The 26,623-nt window shown below is 35.8% G+C and overlaps 2 protein-coding genes across 6 annotated transcripts in view; both read right to left on the bottom strand.

Moving 5' to 3' along the window:
- Positions 1–26,623, bottom strand: part of LOC104984284 (SNRPN upstream reading frame protein) — a 31,986-nt gene that overhangs the window by 3,982 nt on the left and 1,381 nt on the right. The window contains exons 2-9 of one of the 3 annotated variants that reach the window (XR_824736.1): positions 21,922–22,017; positions 18,549–18,674; positions 6,532–6,643; positions 5,921–6,073; positions 5,354–5,492; positions 4,861–4,986; positions 3,432–4,754; positions 709–1,436 (exon numbers count right to left, since the gene is read on the bottom strand). Coding sequence is in view for 2 of the 3 variants with exons in the window: in XM_010833953.1 (XP_010832255.1) it covers positions 18,569–18,674; positions 21,922–22,017 (202 nt within the window). In the remaining variant the exon portion in view is untranslated. Of the gene's footprint in view, positions 1–708; positions 1,437–3,431; positions 4,755–4,860; positions 4,987–5,353; positions 5,493–5,920; positions 6,074–6,531; positions 6,644–10,648; positions 10,790–16,491; positions 18,675–21,921; positions 22,018–26,623 lie in introns of those variants that run through there. The other 2 variants (XM_010833953.1, XM_010833954.1) reach the window with 2 other exon arrangements.
- SNRPN (small nuclear ribonucleoprotein polypeptide N) lies at positions 977–18,637 on the bottom strand. Of its 3 annotated transcripts, none has more exons than XM_010833957.1 (9): positions 18,549–18,637; positions 10,644–10,712; positions 9,275–9,426; positions 6,532–6,643; positions 5,921–6,073; positions 5,354–5,492; positions 4,861–4,986; positions 3,432–4,754; positions 977–1,436 (listed from the first exon to the last, which is right to left on the bottom strand). In XM_010833957.1, exons 2-8 carry the CDS (start codon positions 10,644–10,646, stop codon positions 4,717–4,719), a joined length of 723 nt encoding a protein of 240 aa, XP_010832259.1. In that variant the 5' UTR covers positions 10,647–10,712; positions 18,549–18,637; the 3' UTR covers positions 977–1,436; positions 3,432–4,716. The 3 variants fall into 3 exon arrangements, with proteins under 3 accessions (XP_010832259.1, XP_010832258.1, XP_010832257.1); XM_010833956.1 differs by lacking the exon at positions 18,549–18,637 and having other exon boundaries at positions 3,432–3,590; positions 4,106–4,754; positions 10,644–10,789; XM_010833955.1 differs by lacking the exon at positions 18,549–18,637 and having other exon boundaries at positions 10,644–10,789.

Consider the following 26,623-nt stretch of genomic DNA (forward strand, 5'->3'; position numbering starts at 1 on the left):
ATATTTCTTAAAACACCTACTATTTCTTTGAAATTTTTATTTATTAGTCATTTTTATGACTGAAGGGCAGACGAAACAGAAACAAGACTCTTCATCTACCATTTAAAAAGCTGAATTAAGTATCCTGTAGCAATAAAGGAGCAGCTCCCCTGTACTAACTGCCCCTATGCACTGTTTGCAAAGATACACTGGCTGTGTGAATATCTGATGCTACTTAACAACATTCAAATCTAGAACAAGCAAAACTAGATTTCAAATACTGCTCTTCTAGTAGAACTTCATCATCTTACTAAGCAACAAAGATATGCTCACTCCTATGAACTCAAATTGCAGGTATTTCCACTTTTGACAAAAAATGACTAAAATGTATCCCTATGAATACCCTGTAAACTTCATGACAAAGTACTTAGGTTCTCTACAATAAATCCTGATATTTACTAAACAGCTATTCCCAGAGAGGAGCCTAACTTAATGACTACTGAGTATTAAGAGTATAACATTAGATATCAGATAGCCCTAGATTCTAATCTGTCACTAATACAAGTTAATATTCACTAATATAAGTATCTAATAACATTTTTAAAAATCAGTAATGGCATCTCTCTTAAACATTTACTCTGTGATAGGCTCTGATCCCATTGATAACTGCAGACAACTGAAGAGAAATAAACTGTCCTTAAACACCAACATTCGTGTGACAGCACTTACCACACTCACAGCATTTCATAAAATATATTCCATAAACATTCCTTCTGGACATCACTTAGACACCTAGAACTGGTTTCCAATGTTTGATCCAAGATGTGGTAGTTTCCTTTATTTTGATCTTGTTTCTGTCTTTGTTTCCACCTTGTCACATATGTGCCTTCTGAGATCCAAAGATGAGCTTCCATTTTTGCTTTGAACAGTGTTTGTGGTATACATACATATATATATATATATATATATGTGTGTGCACATATAAAAAAGGAAGAAAAAAAGAAAATAATTACAAAAATCTACAAAAAGAAAACAAGGGATGTCTGAAGAATTGGCACAAAGTGTACTACTACACCTGCCAATTCTAGCTATTCAGCTTTCACATGTCAAGAACAACATTTTTTGCCAAGAATAATGTTGTCTGAAAAGTCTATTGAGGCACACTGACTAGATTTCAGAGTGTCCTTCTAAGCTCAAACTTTGAAATCATCATGTTCAGACAAGGTCCTATGTCATCATAAATCTAGCCAAGGCCTCTGCAATATGATTTTTTTTTAAAAACAAGATTATTTTACCTGGTGTGGTTTGTTCTGTCCTAAAGGTAGTTAAGTAATATTTTTAGCCTGTTGCAACATTACTGGGTAGGATCCACATTGACACATCAGAAAATTCAGTAACCAAATTTTCTCTTCCTTTCAGAGGCATCAATTATGTGGGCAAAAAGGCACTGCATATGACTGAAAAAGTTTCAAGACAACAACAACAAAAAAAAGCCAAAATTATTTGCTTTATCTAGGAAAATTCAAATTCTGAACATTTTTATATTTATGGCCCATCCCAAAGGAGCTAGAATGTATCTGAACATTTCATAATACAATACAGGTTTGTAACTGACTACTTGCTGAAATGAGTAATAAGTCTTATTTGAAATTAACACAAGCAAGTGTTTTTTTCTGATATTTGCAGGATTTTGAAAATTCTCCCATTTTCACACAATCCCATAAAGTACTCCCATAAGTAAATGAATGAAAAAAATGATTTCATTTACTTATGGGAGTACTTTATGGGATTGTGTGAAAATGGGAGAATTTTCAAAATGCTGCAAATATCAGAAAAAAACGCTTGTGTTAATTTCAAATAAGACTTATTACTCATTTCAGCAAGTAGTCAGTTACAAACCTATATTGTATTATGAAATGTTCAGATACATGTTGAGTTTTGTTTACAAAAGTTAAAAATTTTTTATCTCACTTAAATGCAGAATCTAAAAAATCTGAAGACTAGAATGGTGATTGTTGCCAGGGGCTTAGGGGGTAGAAGAAATGGGGAGATGCTGATCAAAGATAATAAACTTTCAATTATATGATGAATAAATTCTAAAGATCTGATGTAGAACATGATGACTACAGTTAATATATGGTACACTTAAAATCTGCTATGACAAATTTTACATATAGATCTTAAATGTTCTTACTACCAAAAAATAACTCCGTAAGGAAATAGATGTGGTAATTCATCTTACTGTGGTAATCTTCTCACAATATATACTTATTACAAGACATCATTCTATGTACTTTAAAATTATACAATGCTATTTATGAATTTAAATTTATGAATTTATTTATTTAACTTTATACAGTGCTATCAATGAAACTGGGAAAAATTACAAGACTTCTAAAATTAGACATGATTACACAAGTGAGTACCAATGAATCTATGGAAGCAGGGAACTATGTCACATCTGACATGCTTCTATACTAAGTCCAGTTTGCCTATTACATAAGCACAGAATACCACAAACAACTCAAAACCAGAAAGGTAGTATAATTATTATATACCAAATTCTTACTTCAATTTTTAAGTCCCAGAATTCTACTGAAAACCACAATAAAAATATACATTGCTATACAATATGTATATCTTTATGGAGCCACAGTGAATGTAATGTGAACTTTACAGTAAATTACATTAAATTACAGTAAATGTGAACAGGAAACCAGGAAGTTGTTGTCCCACTACATTTTAGGTGAAACATGCATTCAAATGCAGGTATGTAGGAGAAACTCTTAGGGACATCAAGTATTTACTTCCATGAGTGTCTAAAAACTGACTATGTTGGTACTAGTATGTGACCGCAAAAGAACCTTGTAGAAGCAGATCTAGCAATCCACAACAAAATACCCATACTTCTCTTACACCTAAGTTTTCTTAGTATGTATTCTACAATGAAGAGTTTCAAAAAAAAAAAAAAAATTCAAGTTCTAAGCAGAGAAAAATACTATTATCACCAAGTAAAAATAATGGAAGTAAGCTTTTTGCATAATCTAGGGTTCTTGCCATTAACTTCTAACTTGCAAAAGAGGCCATCTTTAATTAGTATTAGAGAACAAGTAGTCTTTAAATATGCATATCTAAAGGCTATGCACACCAGCATATCTATACATGGATGAGTATTTTCTTTCCAAAAACATAAAAAAGTACCACAAATTATTTAAAGCTGATCCAGAGAGCAGCCTTCTTAGAAAATAAAACTCTCTACATACTTTTTCTCTAAAAAATGAGGGTTGTATATCTGTCATATATATCAGGGTCAATTTTCTAAGAGAATGGTTTGCCTGGAGCTCTGTTATCACAAAGATTCTTTGTAACATTCACAAACTCTAAAAAAAAGTTATCACATGTATTATAAAATCTCCTAAACCAAGGAAGGCTTGGCTGCTTTTGTTCCTTACCTGAAAGTAGCCATTAATCTTAAAAATTACTTTGGGATAGACCATATAAAGTTGGGGCCAGCACCTGTAGTCATTTTGAATGCCCCTCTTCTTCCAGAGACTGTAATTTGAAAGGCCATGATTTAAAAGCTGGAAAAGGCGACACAGATACAATCTCTGCTGATAAAATCAAAGCAGAAGACAATTAGTCTACAAGTCTTAAATTACTAAGGAGTTATTACCAGTCTTAAACTGTGGTGTTTTACAAGCTAATTGCTACAATCAATAAGGACTCATTTATTGTCCAGTTGAAACCTTAGCCATAAAACCTAAAACCTCCAACCTCTTCCTTTTAAGAGATTTCACTGTTCCATATCAACTCTAACTAGACCTAGATATTTGGGCATTCATTAATTATTTATTTGGAAGATACTGTCTACTTCTCTGAACTTCCCATACATCACTAAATGATGCAGCTGGATATGATTGTAACTGGTACTTAACAGTCAACTAGGTTCTTCCCCGGGAGTCCAGTGGTTAAGACACCATGCTTCCAACGTAGGGGGTGTGCATCTGATCCTTGGTCAAAGAACTAAGATCCTACATGCTACACAGTGCAGCCTAAAAGTTAAATTTAAAAGAAGTGTCCTGGGACCCATACTCTACCACTCATTTAAAAATTTATAAATACTTACTCACGGGTAGGAAATGATGATTTACTCCAGGATCATGTCATCTCTCTGACCAGACGGGCACAAGGACACTATGTCCAAAAAGGTCATCAACTGAAGTAAGCTTGCAAGGAAGGAAGAACCTTCCTATTTCAAATACTTTGATTGAAGAAACAAAATCTAATCCAGTATCAGTTTCCTTCTATAAGATGGCCTTACAAGGCATCACATCCCTACTTTCCTTCAAGTATATACGGCATGGTAAAGTAGAGGGGTCAGTATAAAGTTTATCATGTGATACCAGCCAGTGCACAAAGTCAAAGTTGTTAAGCTAAAACAACTATCATAACCGTTTCACCATAAGACATACAAAGACAAAATTATTTACATGAGTTGGTTAACAGGATTTACCTCATCCATAATAACTTCAAGACCAGAAAAATCCCAATCTTAACTCTGACCTCTAAAAAACATCAAAAGGCAAAAAATGTACAACAGTACCTCACAGTTTAATTGCTCTATGCATTTATTAGCTAATATTAATGGAGCAGAGGGGACAAAAGCTCACAAACATTTCACACATTTCACAAGCTGCATTGCAGGACAAAAAGTGACTAAGAAGGATCAACAGTATCCTAGGGTCTTGGTGGACGCATTCCTGGGGGAGGTGGACCTTGAAAAGAAAAAGCAAAATTCCATGAGATCATAAAAAAATAGACAAACATAAATATTCAGGGGCCTGGCTAGTACCACTGAGAAAATTATTAATACTCACTCACCTCTTATCCCTGGTGGAGGGGGTCTCATTCCTGGAGGGGGCATGCCTATTGGTGTCCCACGAGTAGGAGGAAGCCCAATTGGTGGGCCCATGGGTGGTCTCATACCAGGTGGAGGAGCCATAATTCCTAGAAAGAAAAATGGCAGGAAAAAAAAAAAGCACATAAATCAGCTAAGATGGTAGCATAAAGCACAAGATAATAGTTAAAGAAATAAGCCAGGTACTAAGTAAAGAGTTGAACAAATTTCTCCTTGACCATTGCTACGGCAGATCATCCCAATTCAAGAGTCCATAGTTTTCATTAAAAATCAATGGCCAAAAGTGAAAACATATTCCAAGCTCCTAGTTAGGGAGTTAGGCTGGGCCTTAATTTAGTATCTTCTTAAAGAGTGCTTTTGGTCATCATAATTTTATTTCCCAGATCCATATCTGTATCTAAGAACCAAATTCTTTTAGAATTCTTTTTAGAACCAAATTCTCCATCGATTCCTTACCTGGAGGTGGGGTTGCTCGACCAACAGGTGTAGGTGCAGTCCCCCGTCCTGGTGGATACTGAGTTGGAGCTCCAGCAATGCTGGCAGTAGCCGCAACTGCAGCAGCTGCTACAGTGCCTCTTCCCTGTGGGGTCATTACCTGAGAAAGAACGCACAGACAGGCTGTAAATATAAACACTTCCTCACATCATTCAAATACAGAAAAGAAAAGGCTGATCATACACTATTTATTAAACACAAAGTAATTATAGCAATTATGCACTTCTCCCATTTTTCTCATTTAAGGCGCACTATCACCACTATCACACTCTCCTTTAAAATGAACATGTCCGCTTTTAACTTCATCAGCCCTTTGCATTCTCAACTCTGGTTTATCCATCCATATTCCTCTTCGCTCATCAGTGCTGAGTTACTGCTATCATGGTGGCTTCATAATGTATATTTGTACCCCTCTTCCCTCTACAGCATATACTGCTTTACACAGTACAGGATGTTCACTCAGTTTTTTCAGTCTCCTCAGTATCAGATTCCAGGTACTTTCTCTCAATAACACTTCTGGTGCCTCACCTGTTGAGATGGCCCCCCAACCCCTCGGACAGGGCCTGCTAATCCAGCAGGAGCCTGGGGAATTGGAACACCAGCTGGAACGCCTCTGCCAGCTGCCCTGCCAACCCCAGGGCCCCCTGCAGCTCCAGCAAGTGGTACCCGAGCAATGCCAGTCTGAAACAAAAAAATACATATATAGCTTGAAATCAAATTTATGAAAGCTATCTATCAATAATCATTCCTAAATAATTACTTCTTTTCAACATTTTACCATATAACCTATCTCATATGAGGTTCTATATTGAAAATAGCATCAAGAGAAGCATCCTACACACTAGATGTATACTAGTCAAATTGGGAGCCCATATATTTTTCACTTTTTCACGATCCTATCAAGAGAAAATAAATCAGCACTCCTACCCATAACTAGATTGTAGTCAGCACATAGAATAACTCATTAGAATACGCTTAATCTCCCATTATAGACAAACAAGAACTTATATCAAGTGCCAGGCACATTTTGACAAAGGTATAGTGTACTTTGTCTCTGTTGTACACTCATTTAGCAAATAATTCAAATACTGTGATTCCCTCCCACATTAATGTTCTGTCCTGTCCTACATCTTTCTTACATCTTTGGGGGGTGGTCCCTCCACAGTCATGGAAACCAAGTTCTCCCCACGCAACAGCACCAGACCCAAAACTCGCTTTTCTTCACGCTCTGGCTGCTTAGCATTCTTTGGCCTATAAATGGGAAGAAAATTTTAGTATGGTAAGTTATGGATCGACTCACTAACATTTTTATAGATAATTACATATCAAGACAGTAATCCATGCCCAGATAGTCATGCTCAGTTACTGAGTTGTGACAAAAACAAAGAAAACTAGACTCGATATATAAAGGTGAGCTCTTTTCCTACTATACACCAAACTTCCAGAATATTCCCTCAATGTTGTACTATAGCAAAACTAATTTCTTCTTTGTGAAACACAGATGCAAATAACATTGCTAGGATTCTTTTAATGGTTGTTGCTATTGTTCAACCGGTAAGTCATGCAGACTCTGTGGCCCCAGGAACTGCAGCACAATACTTTGCTATCTTTCAATGTCTCCTAGAGTTTGTTCAAACTCATGCCCATTGAGTCAGTGATACCATCCAATCATCTCATCCTGTCACCCTCTTCTCCTGCCCTCAATCTTTTCCAGCATATGGGTCTTTATTGACAGCAAAACTTGGAATTTTATCTTTTTCCTTCCAGTTTTACTGACATATAACTGACAAACCATACTGTGTTAACTTTAAGGTGTATAGCATAATGACTTATTTCATGAAATAACTACCACAATAATTTTAGTGGACCTCCAACATGTCTTACAGATACAAAAAAAAAAAATGTTTTTCCTTGAAAACTCTTTTAACAACTTTGATATATAACATACTGCACTGTTAATCTCATTTCTCATGCTGTGCATTACATCCCTTGTACCTAATTACCTTAAAAATGGAAGTTCATAATTTTTAACCACTTTCATCCAATTCACCCCACCATGCCCTGCCTCTGGCAGCCACAAATTTGATGTTGTTTTCTGAGTTTGTTTCTGAAGTATAATTGACCTACAATACTGCATTATTTTCTAATACACTACACAGTAATTCAATTATTTCTATTATAAGGAGATCATTATAAAGTGATCAACACTGGCTAAGACTTTGAAGACAGGCAACATTGAAACTTCAAGTTTTCATGTTAAAATGGGAATTAAATCATTTTTAACTAAATAAATACTAATGACAAGACAACTGAAATAAGAGATGAGAACAGCAACAGGCAATAACAGCCTAATAGCAGACACCTGCTTATTCCTAGACTTACCACATACTATATAACCATGGGAAGCGGCTTCCCAGGTGGTGCTAGTGGTAAAGAACCCATCTGTCAATGCAGGAGACATAAGAGACGTAGGTCTGAGTTCTGGAAGATGGCAACCCACTCCAGTGTTCTTGTCAGGAGAATCTCATGGACAGAGCAGCCTGGCAGGCTACAGTCCATAAGGTGGCAAAGAGTCGGACACAACCAAAGTGACTGAGTATGCATGGATATAATCAGGGGAAATCTTTTTGAAAACTTTTTGAACCTCTGTTAGTCTAATTTCCTCGTGTGTCAGCAGCAAAAATCATATATGCATACAGCTTCTACCATATAATATAGATAGTGCCTTATTTAGGTGAAATTATCCCTAAAACTTACTGAAGAATGAGACATAAATTAAGGATACACCTAAAGCACTCTCAATTGTCTTTAGTATTTATCAAAGTTGTAATTTTTAAAAATCGTTTTCAGTAAAAATGTAGATTATTTAAACAAAACCTTAACATTGATCATTAACTTAGCATTCATCATCTAGAATTTCTGAAATGATCCAACTTCACATGCAGGAAGAAAATTAAGAATAAATAAAAACAAAAAGACAAGGAATATGTTATGGATTCTATTAAGATTTGAGAACAGATGTGTATAGCAGGCAGGCAAAGCATCATCACCTTTCTCTTCATACAGAAACTTCTAAGTGAATTGGTCAAATTAAATTTTTGGACAATGTATCATCAACTGTGGGAACAGAAGATATCAAGCCAATGGTCAATATAAATTCTGCCCCTAGATAAGAGCCTGAAACAAAACCATTTTGAACATCTAGAGATATTACTAGCACTAACCCAAATACTCTGAATGGAAAGTCAATTGAGTATAATGGCTCTGGGATCTCCCAAGTGCCACGCTCTTGTTGTTACAGGAAGTTCCTCAAACACAGGTGCAAAGAGGATTGTGTCATAGGTAAGGCACAAGCATATTGAAGTTATTTCTGGAGAAAGAGCATGGATAAACCCCCAAAACAAATAAGCAAGGGAGATTAGAGGCTGATGCCAAATCAACACTGACCACGTGAGTTCAGACAAAACAAGGGGCAGGCAAAGAGGCTGGCTGAACAACTGCTAGACCAGGCCTGAACTATTCTATTCTCATTTCAAGTCCTCAACCATGAAGAGTAATTGTGACTCTTACAATTCCTTCGATCTCAATTTTCTAAATAAATATATATTGTTATTCTGAGAGTAGCATACAGCTTTTTTCCTCAGTTTTAGTTCATAATTGTAGTTTCAAAATTAAAATAAAAAATAAAAATAATGAAACAGTAGTGTGGATACAGTGACTCTAATACTGGGAGATTCATCCAATTCAGAGATGAGACCAGGACAGGACTGCCATTTTTCCTGTCTCCTTCAGCAGGTACCCTAACTACTTACGAACTCCTTCACCCTTAACTGTTCTGCCTCTCCCTCAGGACCCCACTGCCCAAACCCAAAGTGGCCTTACTTGATCTTCCTGAACTCATCACAATCACAGAGGATCAAGTTCATATGCTTGTCAAAAGCCTTAAAGGTGCCAATGAATATACGACCATCTTGCAGGATACATCTCATCCTATAGTCAATGTGCTGCAGCATCTTGCTACTCTTTCCCACAGTCTGGAAGGAGTAAGATAAGAGTTAGTCATCACTTTGTCTGCAGCTACTTTCTAACCCTTTCCTGTTTCTTCCCCACTCCTGTACCAATCCAAATTTGGCTGCTTTCTTAACAAAAACATCATGCAGTCAATCTTTTCTTACCTTACCTTTAGGATACTAAGTTTGGACCCAGGACCACTTATACTCCTCTATGGAATGGTCTACTTTTCAGAATCCCTATGCAGTTTTCCACTGCCCTAAATATATGATTTCCCCAATAGATTCCCAAACCCAGTTCTCTCTTTTAGCATACCATCATTCTAATCCCTGTCCTTTCCCAATTCGAATCCCAAATCTCACTCTCCTACAGAGTACGTGATCCTGAGGACTATTTCTTTTCCCACTAGACACCTAGACAATTGGTGGGAAAATTCTATCTCCATCAAAAACTTTGCAGTTTCCGTCAACCCAATGTAAACATAATGTATTATTTTTCAGTTCTCTTTTAAAGGCCTCTATCCTAGTTTACACCTCACCTCTTATATCATTCAGAACTTTCATCAGTGTTTCTCAAACTTTTACTTAATTTTTTGTAAAGGTGCCACTAAGGCCCCTTTTAAAAAGATTTTCATCCCAAGTGACCACTCCACTAAAATTTTAATATGCAGACATACTATTTCCATACTGTGGCCCTCTGGAAGACCCCAAACCACTGTAAAAATCTAAGATTCTTCTCATTCATCAAAAACTAATTTTCAGTTCCTTTGGATATCCTTCCCATTAATAATGTATGTTCTTGGTTACCTAAACTTAAACAGAGCCACCAAATGGATTAGGATGCTGTATCTCTCTAGACTGCTTTCCTTTGTACCAATCAAGTCTCAAAGACCATTTTTCTTCTCCACTGATTTCAAGCCTGTTCCTCGGCCGTGGTTTTGCTGGACCATCCATTTTCAAAGTAGACTTTTCAATCTATTGAAATCTGACCTCTTGAGTCCCCCATCTGCAGGTGATCCCTCACCACTGTAAATACGACCAAAAATTCTGTCTTTCTTCACAATGCAAGATCTCTATAACAGGACAACATACAGAGGTTTTCTACAGTTTTTATCTAATGCAATGAGGTATCATCACTATAGATTAATTCCCTATTAAGAACCCTGAAACACCTCACACTCTGGAAATCCAATATATTTAAAGAGTAGCTTTTCTCCCCTCTACCCTAATAAACATCTTACCATGATTGCTGTTCCACCAAATTCAATGTCCACAGGAAAGTTTCAGGATCCTTAAGACCTAAGGGAAGGCTACAGATAAAGGTATGACGCAGGTTCTCTTACAAACAATGCAAGCTGAGGCAGAAGCTTCAAATAGTAGATGGAGCCTGCAGAGGAAAGCATGATCAAGCTGCACCACATCTACCATGGTTTAAAACAGGCAGAAAATCTTGTATGAAAAGTACTATTTGAGATACTCAAAATCACTCTATTTCACTCTTATACCCACCAATTAAACACCAAATTTCACTATTTGATGACCTTATCTCCCATTTTTTGCACACCTATAAGTTACCAGTTTGTTGAATGTAATTTTACACAGAAATTCTTAAAAGTTTCAAAAATAAACTTAATTTTCTATTAATATCCCCAAAACATAGTATTCTCTTTTTCCATCCTTATTCTAAGGTGTTTGATTCTCTGGTCACAAATTAATACCAAGTAATCTCAACTTCAACATTTTGGTATTCCTAAGTTTCTCCATTTGAATTCCTCCTGAGTTAGCCCAGATTTTGCTCCTTGGCTAAACCACCTAAATGCTTTAAACCACAATGTTACCTCCCCCCACCCAGCCAAAGTCCCTTCAGAATAATGCTAGGAAATATCTCTTCACTATGAATGTAATATATTATCACGTACCTGCTTAAGATGTCCTTTGTCAAAAGGTGACATACAATTACTGAATGCTTACATGTATGTACAGTCAACTTTCTTAGTAATCAAAGAAACAAACATTAGAATACAATCATTTCCCCCCGATTAAGAAAATGCTTCTAATAAGTATGAACCAAACCTAGCCAAAACTAGTAAGTGCTCTCAAACTGCTAATTATATTTAAAAAGCAAACATACACATTATGTTCTTTATGAATGGGAATTTGGTTTTACATAGATGTTCCTGGTGGCTCAGACGGTAAAGCGTCTGCCTGCAATGTGGGAGACCAGGGTTCGATTCCTGGGTCGGGAAGATCCCCTGGAGAAGGAAATGGCAATCCACTACAGCACTCTTGCCTGGAAAATCCCATGACGGAGGAGCCTGATAGGCTACAGTCCATGGGGTCGCAAAGAGTCGGACACGACTGAGCGACTTCACTTTCACTTTGGTTTTACATAAAAGTAACTCAGTATCATAAACAAAATCTAGTTTAATTGTACTTTCAACAATGCAAACATTTCAAGTAAGATTGTTGTCTCCATTGTTTTCAATAGAGAAGATTTACAAACAGTAACCTGGTTAAGTAATTTACAATCATCTATTTTCTTATGTGAAAATAAAATCATTTAAATAGTGGTTAAGATCTATGACATAATGAAAAAAAAGAATGGTGTGTAAAACCATAATAGATTAGAAGAGAGTTTAATGAAGTTATACAAATAGTTCAGTAAGAATGGTAAAATGTAGAGGCAGTATTTCCCTACAATTAGCAAAATTTCATGTCAGTTCATTACATTTTAAAGAGAACTTGGAGGGTATTAGGTTTTCTAAAAAAAAAAAATAATAAAATGACCATTACTCAGAATCTCTCTCCCAAGCTTTGTTCTCCACATGCAAACTACCATGCATCCTTTGTGCAGCTTTTTCTGTAAGTCAATCCTACCATCAATAAATGTAGTTTTTTCTTTTCCAATCTGGATTCCTTTTATTTCTTTTTCTTCTCAGACTGCTAAGGCTAGGACTTTCAAAACTATGTTGAATGATAATGATAAGAGTGGTTAAGAGTGGACTCATCTTATTCCCGACTTCAAAGGAAATGCTTTCAGTTTTTCACCAGTGAGGATAACGTCTGCTCTGAGTTGGTCTTTATTGGCCTTTATTATGTTGAGGTATGTTCCTTCTACGCCTACTCTCTGGTGAGTTTTAATCATAAATGGGTGTTTAATTTCGTAAAAGGCTTTCTCTGCATGTACTGAGATGATCATGTGATTTTTATCTTTCAATTTGTTAATATGGTGAATCATATTGACTAATTTGTGTATACTGAAGAATCCTTGCATCCCTGGATAAAGCCCACTGTTGGATTCAGTTTGCTAGCATTTAGTTGAGGATTTTTTCATCCATGTTCATCATTAATTGGCCTGTAATTTCCTTTTTTATGGCATCTTTGTCTGATTTTGGTAACAGGGTGACATGGTAGGGGACTTAAAATATCCCACTCACACCAATGGACAGATGATCCAGACAGAAAATCAATAAGGAAACACAAGTTTTAACTGATACAATGGATCAGTTAGACCTAATTGAGATCTACAGGGTATTTCATCCAAAAAAATAGACTTCACTTTTTTCTCAAGTGCACATGGAACATTCTCCAGGATAGATCACATCTGGGCCAGAAATCAAACCCTTGGTAAATTTTTAAAAGTTGAAATCATTTCAAGCATCTTTTCTGATAAGGCTGTAAGATTAGGTATCAACTACATGAAAAGTACTATAAAAAACACAAACCCATGGGGGTTAAACAACAGGCTTCTGAATAACCAACAGATCACTAAAGAAATCGAAAAGGAAATCAAAAAACATCTAGAAACAAATGACAATGAAAGCACAACTCAAAATCTATTGGACGCAATAAAAGCAGTGCTAAGAGGGAAATTTATATACAAGCCTACTTCAAGAAAAAAGAGACATCAAATAAACAACCTAATGTTACACCTAAAGTCAACTAGAAAAAGAATAACAACAACAAAAAACTCAAAGCTAGTAGAAGGAAAGAAATCACAAAGATCAGAGAAGAAACAAATGAAAAAGAAATGGAGACTACAGCAAAATTCATTGCAAAGCTGGTTCTGTGAGAAGATAAAACTGATGATCCCATCAAGAACAAAAGGGAGAAGATTCAAGTCAATAAAATGAAAAATGAAAAAGGAGAAGTTACAACAGACAACACAGAAATACAAAGGGTCATAAGAGAATAGTATGAGCAATTACATGCCAATAATATGGACAAGTTGGAAGAAATGGAATCAATTTTTGGAAAAGTATAACCTTCCAAACCCGAACCAAGAAGAAACAGAAAATATGAACAGACCAATCACAAGCATGCAAATTGAAACTGTAATAAAAAATCTTCCAACAAACAAAAGCCCAAGGCCAGATGGCCTCACAGACAAATTCTATCAAAAGTTTAGAGAACACCTATCCTGCTCAAACTCTTCCAGAAAATTGCAGAGGAAGAAAAACTCCCCAAATAAATGTAATTTTAATCCAAATCCACATGAAAGTTTCAGGCCTATAATTTAAATGTTCTGAATTCTGACAGGATTCTCTATAAAAGAGTAGTCTGTAAACTCAGGAAACCTTGGTATATGTTTGAACCTCTAGCAATTTCCACTTTTATGATAGTATATCTAAGATGTAAGATCTTCAGCAATCCATGGAGACATTAAGTTAAGTGGTTATCTGAAATAGGGGGTAGAGTTGGGGAATGAATTAAATGGCACAAAGGGATCTTACTCAGGCAACAGAAAACCCTAAAAGGACATGTGGCAATGGCTGTAATGGCAATCAGCTTATAACTGGGCAAATTTTATGATATATAAAACATACACCAATTAAGCTGTTCTTATACAGTAAATTGTCTGAACCGTCAAATAATCTTCAAAGTTGCTAAGATTACATGTAATATTGCCACTAGTGCCTCCAAAGAACAAAAGCAGCTGAATGTTCAATAAGACAGTATTCCTGGCCCTTATTCCCAAATGGAGACATGCTACTAGACAATGAGCCACAGACAGTGATTACCAGGGGAAAAAAAGAGGGCTGGATATGGATTTTCAAAATTTCACTTAAAGGAAAGAAATGTAATCACAGAAAGGTTTCTGAAATAAAGATTAACATAATAGGCTTCCCTAGTGGATCAGACAGTAAAGAATCTGCCTGCAATGCAGGAGGCCTGAGTTCGATCCCGGCATCAGGAAGATCCCCTAAGAAGGGAATCGCTACCCATTCCAGTATTCTTGCCTGAAGAATTCCATGGATATAGCAGCCCAGTGGGCAATAGTCCATGAGGTCGCAGAGTCCGACGTGACTGAGTGACTAACACTTTCACTTTTCGGTGGGAATCAGTATCAAATGAGCATTTAAGGTGGAAATTTGTAGTCAGTCACCTCCCCAATGAAATTTTATAATTCAGAGTCAGGGATTTTACCTTCAAGTGCCAAAAGATTTCAGAGTCCAGATTTCCCAATCAGACCCATTTCAAATGTTTTATCCTGCTTGGCATTTCAGTGAACACAGACCAAACCAGGTTCATACAGCTTAGCTATTAAGAGATCAACAAATGCAAACAAAGATTTCCTGCTTTAGTAGATCAGAACACAAAAGAAAGCCAGTCAGGCCTCTATCTATCCATCTAACCTGTTTGAGGTTCCAAACTCCTCCCACAACCACTATGTTATTACCATGTATAGAAATGCATCTGGGGATTTGAGTCATGGACTAAAGCAATGGAGACCTACAGAACTGGGGACATAAATATGTATTATGTATAAAATAATCCATATAAATAGGAGATAACATTTCACTCAGAATAGGGTTTGACTAATTGGAGAGGTTAAGAATGGGCTTCTCTTAAAGAGATGGACTTGAAATTTAGAAAGCTATACCTCATTCCTAAATTCAGCATACTCTAATCACGAATCCTTGTGAGAGAAAGGAGATGTATTACTTTGTAGAGTGATCAAATGTTATCTCCACAGCAAAGAAGAACAAAATGCTTTAAGAGGAAAAAAAAACAAGAGCAGCAATATTACACTGCACTAAGGAATTAGCAGTTATAATAAATTTCCTGATGAAAGCAGACATAAACAACTAAATGGTCCAGGTGGCCTGACTATATCCTGGGACTCCTCAGAAAGAGGAGTTCTCAAACTTTTGAAAAGGGTGGACTTTGAAATGATTAAACTACATAAATATGTAAAGCTTCCTTAAATCAAAAGATCTGATGGTCAGACTTGGCCAATTAACACACAAAAAATGAGAAGTCACAGAACAATGGTATAGTATTAGTTCCCATTCACCTGATAAAATAGACTCTTCACAGAAAAAAAAAATATGCACAAAATTCTAATGTGAGAAACACAGCTAAGTGGAAACTATTAATCCACAAAGCAATGCCAGTTAAACCAGAGGAAAACAATCTTTCCACTTTGGAAAGTGTTTGTCAAAGGGGAAAAAAGAGACATCAAAGGTGGTACTAAGAAATTATCACTGTAGTAATTATTCTTGAACTTTTGAACTGCGGTGTCGGAGAAGACTCCTGAGAGTTCCCTGGACTGCAAGGAGATCCACCAGTCAATCCTAAAGGAAATCAGTCCTGAATATTCACTGGAAGGACTGACACTGAAGCTGAAACTCCAATACTTTGGCCACCTGATGCGAAGAACTGACTGATTAGAAAAGACCCTGATACTGGGAAAGATTGAAGGCAGAAGGAGAAGGGAAAAACAGAGGATGAGATGGTTGGATGGCATTACTGACTCAATAGTCATGAGTTTGAGTGGACTCCGGAAGTTGGTGATGGACAGGTAAGCCTGGTGTGCTGCAATCCGCGGAGTCGCAAAGAGTCAAAACATGACTGAGTGACTGAACTGACTGAATTATTCTTGATGGTAAATAATGCTTATGATGTTATTAAAAAGCAACATAACAAAACATTTAAGAACTTACTAATTTTTATACCCTGCATACCCAAACTGAATCCTCATCCTAATAAATTTAAAATACCTAATATACAGTATTTTTAAAATGCAGAATATTCATAATAGCATAGCAAACTAGGGGAAAAAAAAACACAAGTACAAAGGAAAAGTAAATCATGAAGGGACCATCATTTATTCATTACAAATGATATTGAGGATTATGTAATAAAATGAAGGAACATTAATGATATACATAAGTAGGGTAGTTTAAAAGCATGATTACAACTATGTTTTCAAAAGAAAAGCAAATGGGTAAAATGAAAGAAAAAAAAAAAATCCCACTATGGTTGAAACATGGCTATTTAAAATCTGTGGTTTACTTTCCCATTTTTCTTGGCTATCACTCATGCTTTACATTTTTATAATGAAAAAGAAAACATTATCAATTGTTTAAATGTCTTTACCCATTTACATGTATAGCAGACTTTAAGAAGACCCTTATGGCCAAATTCATCTGATTCTCTACTCTGCAATGTTTACTTCATCTACTCTCCTTACAATACCTTTCCCTTTACCACATTCTATAGTACCAACACTCCCCTACTGGCTCCACCTTATGTTTTCATCTTTGAAAGTGGTTCTCTAAGAGACTAGCAGACTTTTTCTTTTAAAGGGAAAGATAATAAATATTGTAGGCCTTGCCTGCCATTCAATCTGTCATGAATACTCCCATCTGCCACTGTACTGTCAATAATATTCACAGGCTGTATGTAAATAAATGGATATGGCTGTGATAACAAAATTTTTATTTATAAAAACAGGCAATAAATGAGTCAGATACTTTACCAACTCTTGCTGTAAAATAATTCTAGTAACTAGTACTATTTAGATGAAACTAGCAATTAAAACTTGGAAAATTACTCTACTTGCAGATCATAATTATGATTTAAATAATACTATACAGGAACTTGCAACAGTATCTAAACTATACTAAAGGGCCAAAGAATTCTTGGTTAAAAAATCAATTATGCACACTTATTCATGTAAAAATGTTCTTACTCTGGGGGACAGCTGAGGACAATTACCAGATTCCACTGTCTGAAATCAATGCTACTGTCTTGCAATCAAGTCCAGGCAAGTACTGCAGAATGCTGGGTAAAGAATTTAGTAGGGGAGGATTTTTCCTTTTGAAATGATGGCCATAAACAAGCCTAATTAATATGAGTTGTGGGGTTATACTCTGAAATAGAAATAAAGAAAATCTAGAAGAAAACTCATCTATAAACTTCTTTCCTCTCTTAGTTTCTGAAAAGCACATATTAAACCCTTTGAATTTAGGTCATTCAAATCTTAAACTTAAGAAAGGAAAAATAAAGTAATCAAAATTAATTGCAATTTTCTAAAAATCTAAGCAACTAACACAAAAAGACACTGTAAATAAATCTACATAACACTGACAAATCATGGGTTAATAGTTTTCTTACACGTCAGATGATCCAAAAAATGGGTAACAAAATATGAGAAAAGAAAACAAAAAATAACTAGTAAATAAGCCTAGGAAAATATTTAGCTTCTCATCTGCTAATGGATGTGATGTGTATTTCTAATCTAATAGAAATAAATTATATGTAATTGACATAATTAATGCAGATGAAAGTGTACCTGGCACTATACTTTCTCATGGCAATAAAGACTAATAATTGATAATATAATTTAGAACATGAATCTTCATTTCAAATTCCTTGATTTATTTTTACATCTGCATATCCAAGGAAATGATCCTATCTCATGTTTTCCAAAAAGCAAATTACTGAAGCTTCATTTCAAACTATCAGCAGAAAAAATAAAATTCTCACAGAAAGGAATTATAAAACATTTTAGCAGGATATTCAGCAACTATTCATAATGAAATGCTTTTCTTACATTAAGGTGAAAAGCAGTACAAGCTAAATATGAATAAAACTACCTAAAAAGAAAAGACTACATTGTCTAGAAAGTAACTCATGACAAAAGTCTTTCAGGGTGAGAGCATTAAGGTACTGCTTTTACTATTTAAAACTTTCTGCTATGTGTTTATATTTGTATGAAGCCTTTAAAGAAAAGAAATTGAATATATCCCAAATAATTAAATGACCTCCAAACATCCTACCCTTTAATTAGTTGTTTAATCCTGATCATGATTTCATCAGCTATAACCTGTTTTTATTTTTCTCTTGAAATCATCTACCTTGGTGTTCCAATACTGCTTTAACCACCTCTTGGTGTCTCAGCTAAGAATGCCTGTCTCAGTTCTGCCTGGAAATCCACCACAGGTACTTGCTGCTGCTGAGATCGCCTCAGGTACACGTGACACCTAAGACAAGAGCACAAAACACATAAATGAAAAGACATTTGCCTATGTAGTTAACAATGCAAATATGAAAAGACCCTTACATTTAATCCTCAAGGTTCAGAGCATACCATTACATTATGAACAAATTATAAAAGAAGAGACTCTCTGAAAAAACGAAGGTACAAGAACTGATGGATACTTACCCTCTTTGGTGATATTACCAAGGAACTTAAAAAAAGGAAAAAAAGACCTCTTTTGGTTTAAAATGCCCTATAAATGAACCAAGAGTATAATAACCATTTCTAATCTGGAAACAACTCTTTAACCCCTAGGGAGGTAGGGTATTGGTTAAGGTATTTCCAATGGGACATTTTAAGATAGTTATTTATGCTGACAAGAAATTACTAACTGAAACAAAGAACTTCCAAGCTACTTAGGCTCTCAGACTATGTAAATCTACCATCCTTTAGTTATCAGGGAATTCTGGAAAAATACTCAACATATTCCTACCTATGAATAGGACTCTATCTGGCTGTGAATCTGATCCTGAGGATAAGAGATACAGGAAATTACACAGGTTGCTGGCTAACAAGACAAGCATAAATAAATCACCAGCCAACAAACTGCCCTCATTGTAAGTATGTGCTTGTATACTAAGTCACTTTAGTTGTGTCTAACTTTTTGTGACCCTGTGGACCTTAGCCCGCCAGGCTCCTCTCTTCATGGGATTCTCCAGCCAAGAATACTGGAGAGGGTTGCCGTGTCCTCCTTCAAGGGATCTTCCCAGGGATGGAACCCATTTCTCTTACTTCCTGCACTAGCAGGCAGTTGATAAGTACATATGTATGAAAATATTCAGTAACAGCTAGAATTGAAAATGGGACTGTGATAAATGGTTTTCCACTATTTCTATACTTTTAAAATAAGATTTTTAACTGCAGTTCACGGGGTCACAAAGAGTGGGACATGACTAAGGAACTGAACAACAACATAAAGAATTAGCCTGGACTTTGTCCATGGTTCCTAGAAGGTAATCTCTAATCCTTTGAGTTTAACAAGTGATAGGAGTGTCTTTGTTATTCCTGGTGGGCCTCAGGGATCACACCAGAGTTCAAGCTAACTAGATGGCTCAGGTTAAAAGCTGGGCTTAGAGAACAGAATATTTATACTGCTTACCTGTTTCTATAATCCACCTATTATCAAAGTGGACAAAGGTGGTTGGGGAAATTATATTATTTTTCCAATGTAAAATTACCCTCAGATTCTAGTTCAGCACCTCCTAGTATTTATACATAACATATACAACAGACATCAGGAAAATGAAGTTGTCTCTTCTTCAAAAGCAATGAAGTATTTCCATAGGTATGGACAAATGAGTGAAACCTAAAGCAGGCTTTTAGAAGATTACCATATGACCACCTATTATACTGATGATTCACACTAATGTTACACTGGATAAAGGCTCTAATAAAATATAACAAATGTAACAGAACCTTCACTCACTAACAAAGATCCTCTCCCAAGAAATCTCCTCCACCCATATCTCTGCCGCAATCTCTAATTTACCTCAAGTTATTTCTAGAGATTCTGGAGAGGAAAAAAATGGCATTACCATGTAAAAGAAAACAGGCAAATGCCTATCATAAATTATATAAAATATTCACTCAAAGTATTCCTTTTCAAAGTTTAATAAAGGAAAGAATAACGAAGTCTGAAGAATAAGTAAAATAAAACAGACATGGGAAAATGGAGAAATCTTTTTGCCTTGCCAATAATTTTAAATACGCAAAATACTGAAATTTCCCCACATATTAAACGAGCAAATAACAAAAATAAGATACAAAATGCTACCCACGTTGTATAATAATTTCTGTAAAAAACTTCATATTTGAAGAAGTGGAATAAAATACAAATAAATATTAATAACAGTTGACCCTTAAACAAAAGTCTGAATTGTGTGGGTCTACTTATATGTGTTTTTTCCCCCAATACATATATTGGGGATTTTTTTTTTTTTGGAAATTTTTGACATTTTGAAAAACTTACAGACAAACCAGAGCCTAGAAACATCAAAAAAAGAAAGGTATGTCATGAACACGTAAAATGTATATAGACATACATTTAACATAAAAATGTTGTTCAGTCAACTGTCTATATTATCAGTAACGCTTCTAGTCAACAAGAGGCCATTTACAGTTCAATTTGGGGGGACTCAAAAGATATATGGGGATTTTTGCCTATGTGGGGGACTGCAACCCAACTCCCTCATTATTCAAAAGACAACTGTAATATTAATTTTCAGATTGACTGCTCCTTTATTCACTGCAATAACTAAGAAATGCAAACAACCTAAATATCCATTAGTAAGATAATGATAATGTTATTATAAAACACCTGACATGGAAAGACTCCCAAGGCATATTATTACAGAATAAATCTTCTGTATATAAACAAACATGCCTAGACACACAAACACACACACACTCCATATGTGTATACATGAATGCATATTAAAAGGTCTGAAATGATAAGAGATCAAACTACCTGAGGATTTATCTCTGGGGAGAATGGACAGGGAGGGGAATGGACTAGTGATATTTGATACTGTGTATCTCAAAATTACATGTTTTATGAGAAAATTATATTCCTGTATTAGTAACAGCAATACAATTTGAAAAGTAACAGCTTTAGGAAAGAAAAACAATTTTACCACTGATAACTATCAAGATTTGTCGTAATAACAAAGTGCACAAGACCCAATGTAGATTCAGTATGTATCATGTCATTGTTATTGTTTTAGCTGCTAAGTTGTGACTCTTTAGAAATATTAATATAGTTTTAATTGAAATGCTCCTTCTAGAAACACATTCATATCCTAAATTGAGAAAAATGTATACATTTTAAATGCACTAACTAAAAAATTCTAAAGACTGCACAGCAAACATGAATACATAAATTTACATCTATTCAAAGCACAGAACATTTGGCAAGCAAAACAGAAGTGTAACAAATAATAAAGCAGAAACAACTTTAATATAAGTATGCTGAAGGAGGTAGAACTTTATGAACATACCATGTTACCTACACATTAGCAAAAGTAAAGTTAGGACAACATGGTTATGGATGATTTAATTGCTTTTTTACTGTATCAATATAACATGCACAAGCTTCTTTCATTAATTAAATTCATTTAAATTCCCTGTGGCAGCATACTTTGTTCCACTTTGAAAATGCCCTAAATTGGTTCTCAGGGCCTGACTGTACTCACTCCTGGTTGCTCAGTGAGGCTGTCCTTCTACGTTTGACTTGGACTTCCACCTCTGGTACGTGCTGTTCTGTAGTCCGTCTCAAGTGTAAACGGTCCCTGAGGTAGAAAGGGGATTTGTTTTATAGACCTCATCAATTTCTGAAATAACCACTTACTTAAAGATTATACATGTATCTAGTAAAATGGAATTTTTAAACTCCATCTAATCTAATTTAAGCAAGGTATGGTGATATATACCAATTACAAATCAATACAACTGACAAAGGTAGAATTAAATATTAGAAGATCTTTATCCATCAATGGTCAGAATCTAGCCCAAAACTACTTTATCCCTTTAGATTCCCCTTGACAGCAGAAAACGTCAAAGGAAAAATATCAAAAAATTAAGCAAAACTGTGTATTTCTACATATACTCACATATACAGATATAACACTATATATTTAGATATATTTACACAAAAATAAATGTACATACATCTGAAAAAGTGGCAACATTGATTCCAAAAATGATTTTAAAAATATTTTATTATGATAGATCCTCTGTATAGTGGAATAAAGTATAAAATTTAAATTACTAAATGTCTAAGCAATCTCTTGTGTGAATGCTTCCTTCTTAGAATTTGAGAAACAAGAAATTTTAAAAATGCTTAAAGAAAAAAAAAACATAGCCACTGACAGTATAATCCGCAGAATAGCTCACAAAATGGCTGCTCAAAGGATCTGAACAGGAAATCTGTTCAGCACTTGGGTCAGACTAGAAACTACAGGAACTGAAATTTTAAAATGTCCAACTCAAAACAGAGATAAGGAAAGGCATTTTACACAAGTCATGCAATGTAGTATTTCACAGGCAGATTTCAAAGGACACATTCCAAAAGACAATTTCCTGAACCCATGCTATTTTAGGTTTCATATTAGATTACGCAAAATAAACAAAAGAGTTTAACAATAACCCCGGATTTGCTTCAAAAACTTTAATGTTCTAATCAAGCAGTAGGAAAGATCATTAAAAAAAAAAAACCTTTGCTAATCTCCTTGATTTTTGGACCTTTGATTAGGTAATGCTTTCTTAGATTATGACATCTAAAGTACCTAACAGAAACAGAAATCCATAGGATTTCACCAAAAGTGAAAAATCTTTGATTCAAAAGACACTTAGAAAAACAATTAGAAGCATGGGAGAAAATATATGCAAATTATACATGGGATTAAAGTCTTTTATCCAGAATATATATAGTATTAATATTAGTCGCTCAGTCGTGTCCAACTTTTTGCGACCCCATGGACTACATGTAGCCCGCCAGGCTCCTCTGTCCATGGGATTCTCTAGGCAAAAATACTGGAGTGGGCTGCCATTTCCTCCTCCAGATATAAAGAACTCTAATTTAGAAAGAGATAAAGATCTCTTACAACTCAATAATATAGTAACAAAACTCAATTTTAAAATGAGTAAAGGGGGCTTCCCTGATGGCTCAGTGGTAAAGAATCCACCTGCCAAAGCAGAAGACACAAGTTCCATACTTGGTATGGGAAGATCCCACATACAGACCATGAAGCTGCTAAATCCCTACACCACAACTTTTGAGCCTGTGCTTTAGAGCTCAGGAACAGAAAAAACTGAAGCCCACATGCCCTAGTGGTGGCCTGCACAAGAGAAGACACAGAAGAGAAGACCTTGCACTCCAACTTAAAGAGAATAGCCCCAGCTCACCACAACTAGAGAAAAGCCTGTGCAACAACGAAGACCCAGCACAGCTATGAAATAAATAAATTACAAAAAATAAAATGAATAAAGGATTCAAACAGATTGCTTTCCAAAAGCATAAAAATTTCCCTTAACAGAAGAAAAGACGCTCAATATGAGGGTCGTTAGGAAAACACAAATCAAAACCACAAACACCACTTTACACCACAGGAGTAGGATGTGGAGAAACTGGAGAAATGAAAAATGACACAACTCTGGCATTTCTTAAAAATGTTGAGCATATTAACATGTGACCCAGTATTTCCACTCCAAGCTTGGAGTGAAACAAAAACTCAAACTTGAACATGAAAGTTCCTAGCAGTGTTAGTTGTAATAGCCAAAAATAGAAATAACCCAAAGTATAAATGATGAATGCATAAACAAAATACGGTGTGGTACGGTATATATCCATACAATGGAATGTCATTCAGTCACAAAAAAGGATGAAATACTGATACATAAGATGGTAGTTTCAAACATATTTACTAATACATTAATACAGTAAAAGGAATTATAAACCTCTGCTTTACTGTAGACTTCTGCTTTGTCATAGACCACCCATTATGATTAATCAAAGCTTAACTGAGAGTACCCCATTATCCATCCCACCCCTCAGAAAAAATCTTCAGTTCCTTTATGTAACCTGAAGGTCTGTGTTCAATTGAGAAAACAATCAGTATATAAAGGTATCTTTTTCATTTTCAAAGATTTTTAAAGCTACTTGCAAAATCAGTGATGAGCAGCTTTATTTTGAACTTTGTTCTAAATACACATATGTACATTTGTAATGTCCCTAACTGCATTTCCAACCCAGAAGCCAACATTTCAGAAAATTCAGCATTTAAGGAGAAAAAAAAATGCTACATGTACACAATGGTAATTTTTCACTCCAAAATCCCTTTCATTAAAAAATTAATACTAATCTGGAAATATGGGCTTCTCAGATGGCTCCACGGTAAAGAAGCCACCTGCCAAACAGGAGACTCCGGTTCAATCCCTGAGAAGATCCCCAGGAGAAGAAAATGGCAACCCACTCCAGTATTCTTGCCTAATAAATCCCATGGACAGAGGAGCCTGGCTATCATCCATGGAGTCCCAAAAAAGTCAAGACACGAGTTAGCAACTAAAACAACAACAAATTTGAAAATACACTGAAAAAGCCAAAGATGATGAGATATGATAGGGTTTTTTCCTAATAGTCTATCAAATATTCAGGATTCCTTACACGCCCCTCCCCCCAAAAGTAATAACTCAATGACTAAGATCTCAAGAATGAGAAATAAAAATTAAAAAACACAAAGATAATGTGAGGTAATCCCAGGGTGTGATCTCCCCACTAACATGTAAATCAGTGTCTCCAAAAACAAAACCTTTAGAATCAAAGAGAATTCTGAGCCAGCCAGCACCCAGGAACCAGAAAATAAAACTTCTTTGCCCACTCGTACTAGCGAAGGATGATGCCTTAACCATCAACAACTCATGTTCAAAGTACCTTGCCTTAGAAAGCAACACACAGTCCTTGCTCTAAACTTCAGACAGGGCTCATATTCCTTTCCCATTCTCAAAAAGCTGTGGTACTATGCCAAATATTCACAAGGCAGGACAGAGACCTTCAAACTTCAGGTCTTTCCACAGGGTCCGCCATATTGAGGTCCTAAGTCAGAGGGCAAGACTACAAAATGGCGGACCAGGATGATGCACTCTCATCTCGCAAAGGGCCAAATGATCAGATGTTCATATTTGAAGCAGTATCTTCCTACAAGCAGAAAAAGAAAATGCAAATCATAAGTATCACAAAATACCAGAGTCCTATTTTTCGAGCTACTAGAAAATAATTCCAGAACAAAGCTTCCAAAGCTTAATTTACATTTCCCTTAATTACATTCTAATGGGGCACACAAGCAGGCGTACTGTTTGTGATAAATGAGTATAAAAGGCAAGCACATCAAAATTCTGCAAGGAAAACCCTTAAAAATGTCCCCCCAAATCAAAGTATGGGAATAGTAATAACCATAGTATTTTCTTAATTACCCCTTCTCAGCGAATATTCATAGCAGCTCCAACTTCAAAAATAATGGAACAAAAATAATAATTAAAAAATCAAGAGGAAGGGGATATGTACACACATAGCTGAACACATTAGCAACTGTGAAGTTGCTGTACAGCAGAAACTAACACAATATTGTAAAGCAAATATATTCCAAATTTTTTTAAAAGTCCAATTAAGGGCAACAATTCACTAATCCCAGATACACCCAGGACTCACATTCTACATTTTTCTCTGCTGTTCTCCTTGAACAAACAATTCATAGACCTCAGTTCCCAAGACTCCTAGAGAAGTCTTGATCCCCTGATTTAAGGATATTATAAAGGTAACATCACCAATGGATTATCTAGCAATCAAGAAATAGGACAGACAGGTCAGGGAAATGTAACTATAGAATTACGTAATCTGGGAAACTGAAATCAGAGATTAAAGGGATGAGAGTTGTCTAAAAGGCTAACTTAATCCACTTAATACAGCAAACAATTAAGACTGCTCACAGTACCACCTAAGGCAAATGAACAAAACTGAAAAAGCTCCTGCACCAGTGATGGAGGCTGTCTTTTAAGTAGAGTAGTGAATCCCAGAATGCACTCACCTCTCTTGGCCTCCAAGCCCGCACCTCTCCCTTAAAAAGGTAAGAGAAGGCCAGGGGCACAGTGCAGCTGCCCTGACATTTCAGGCAGGCACAGGATGGAAAAATCGTGCAACTCTCTGGCCTACCTGCTCCATTCTACCATGGCACTGCAGGGAAGAGGTGACTTATAAGGCAGAGGCTGCCCAAACCTGTGCCCTTCCTCCCCTAAGCCCACTCCAGCAGAGCAGGGAAGAGACAGGGACAGGGGACGTAGATGTAGGGGGTAGCGGGCCACCCCACACAGCGGAAGCTGCACAAATCCCCTCCCCCAGTGCAC

The sequence above is a fragment of the Bison bison genome, unplaced genomic scaffold, assembly GCF_000754665.1.
Source record: "Bison bison bison isolate TAMUID 2011002044 unplaced genomic scaffold, Bison_UMD1.0 scf7180017863974, whole genome shotgun sequence".
Taxonomy (NCBI): Eukaryota; Metazoa; Chordata; class Mammalia; order Artiodactyla; family Bovidae; genus Bison; species Bison bison.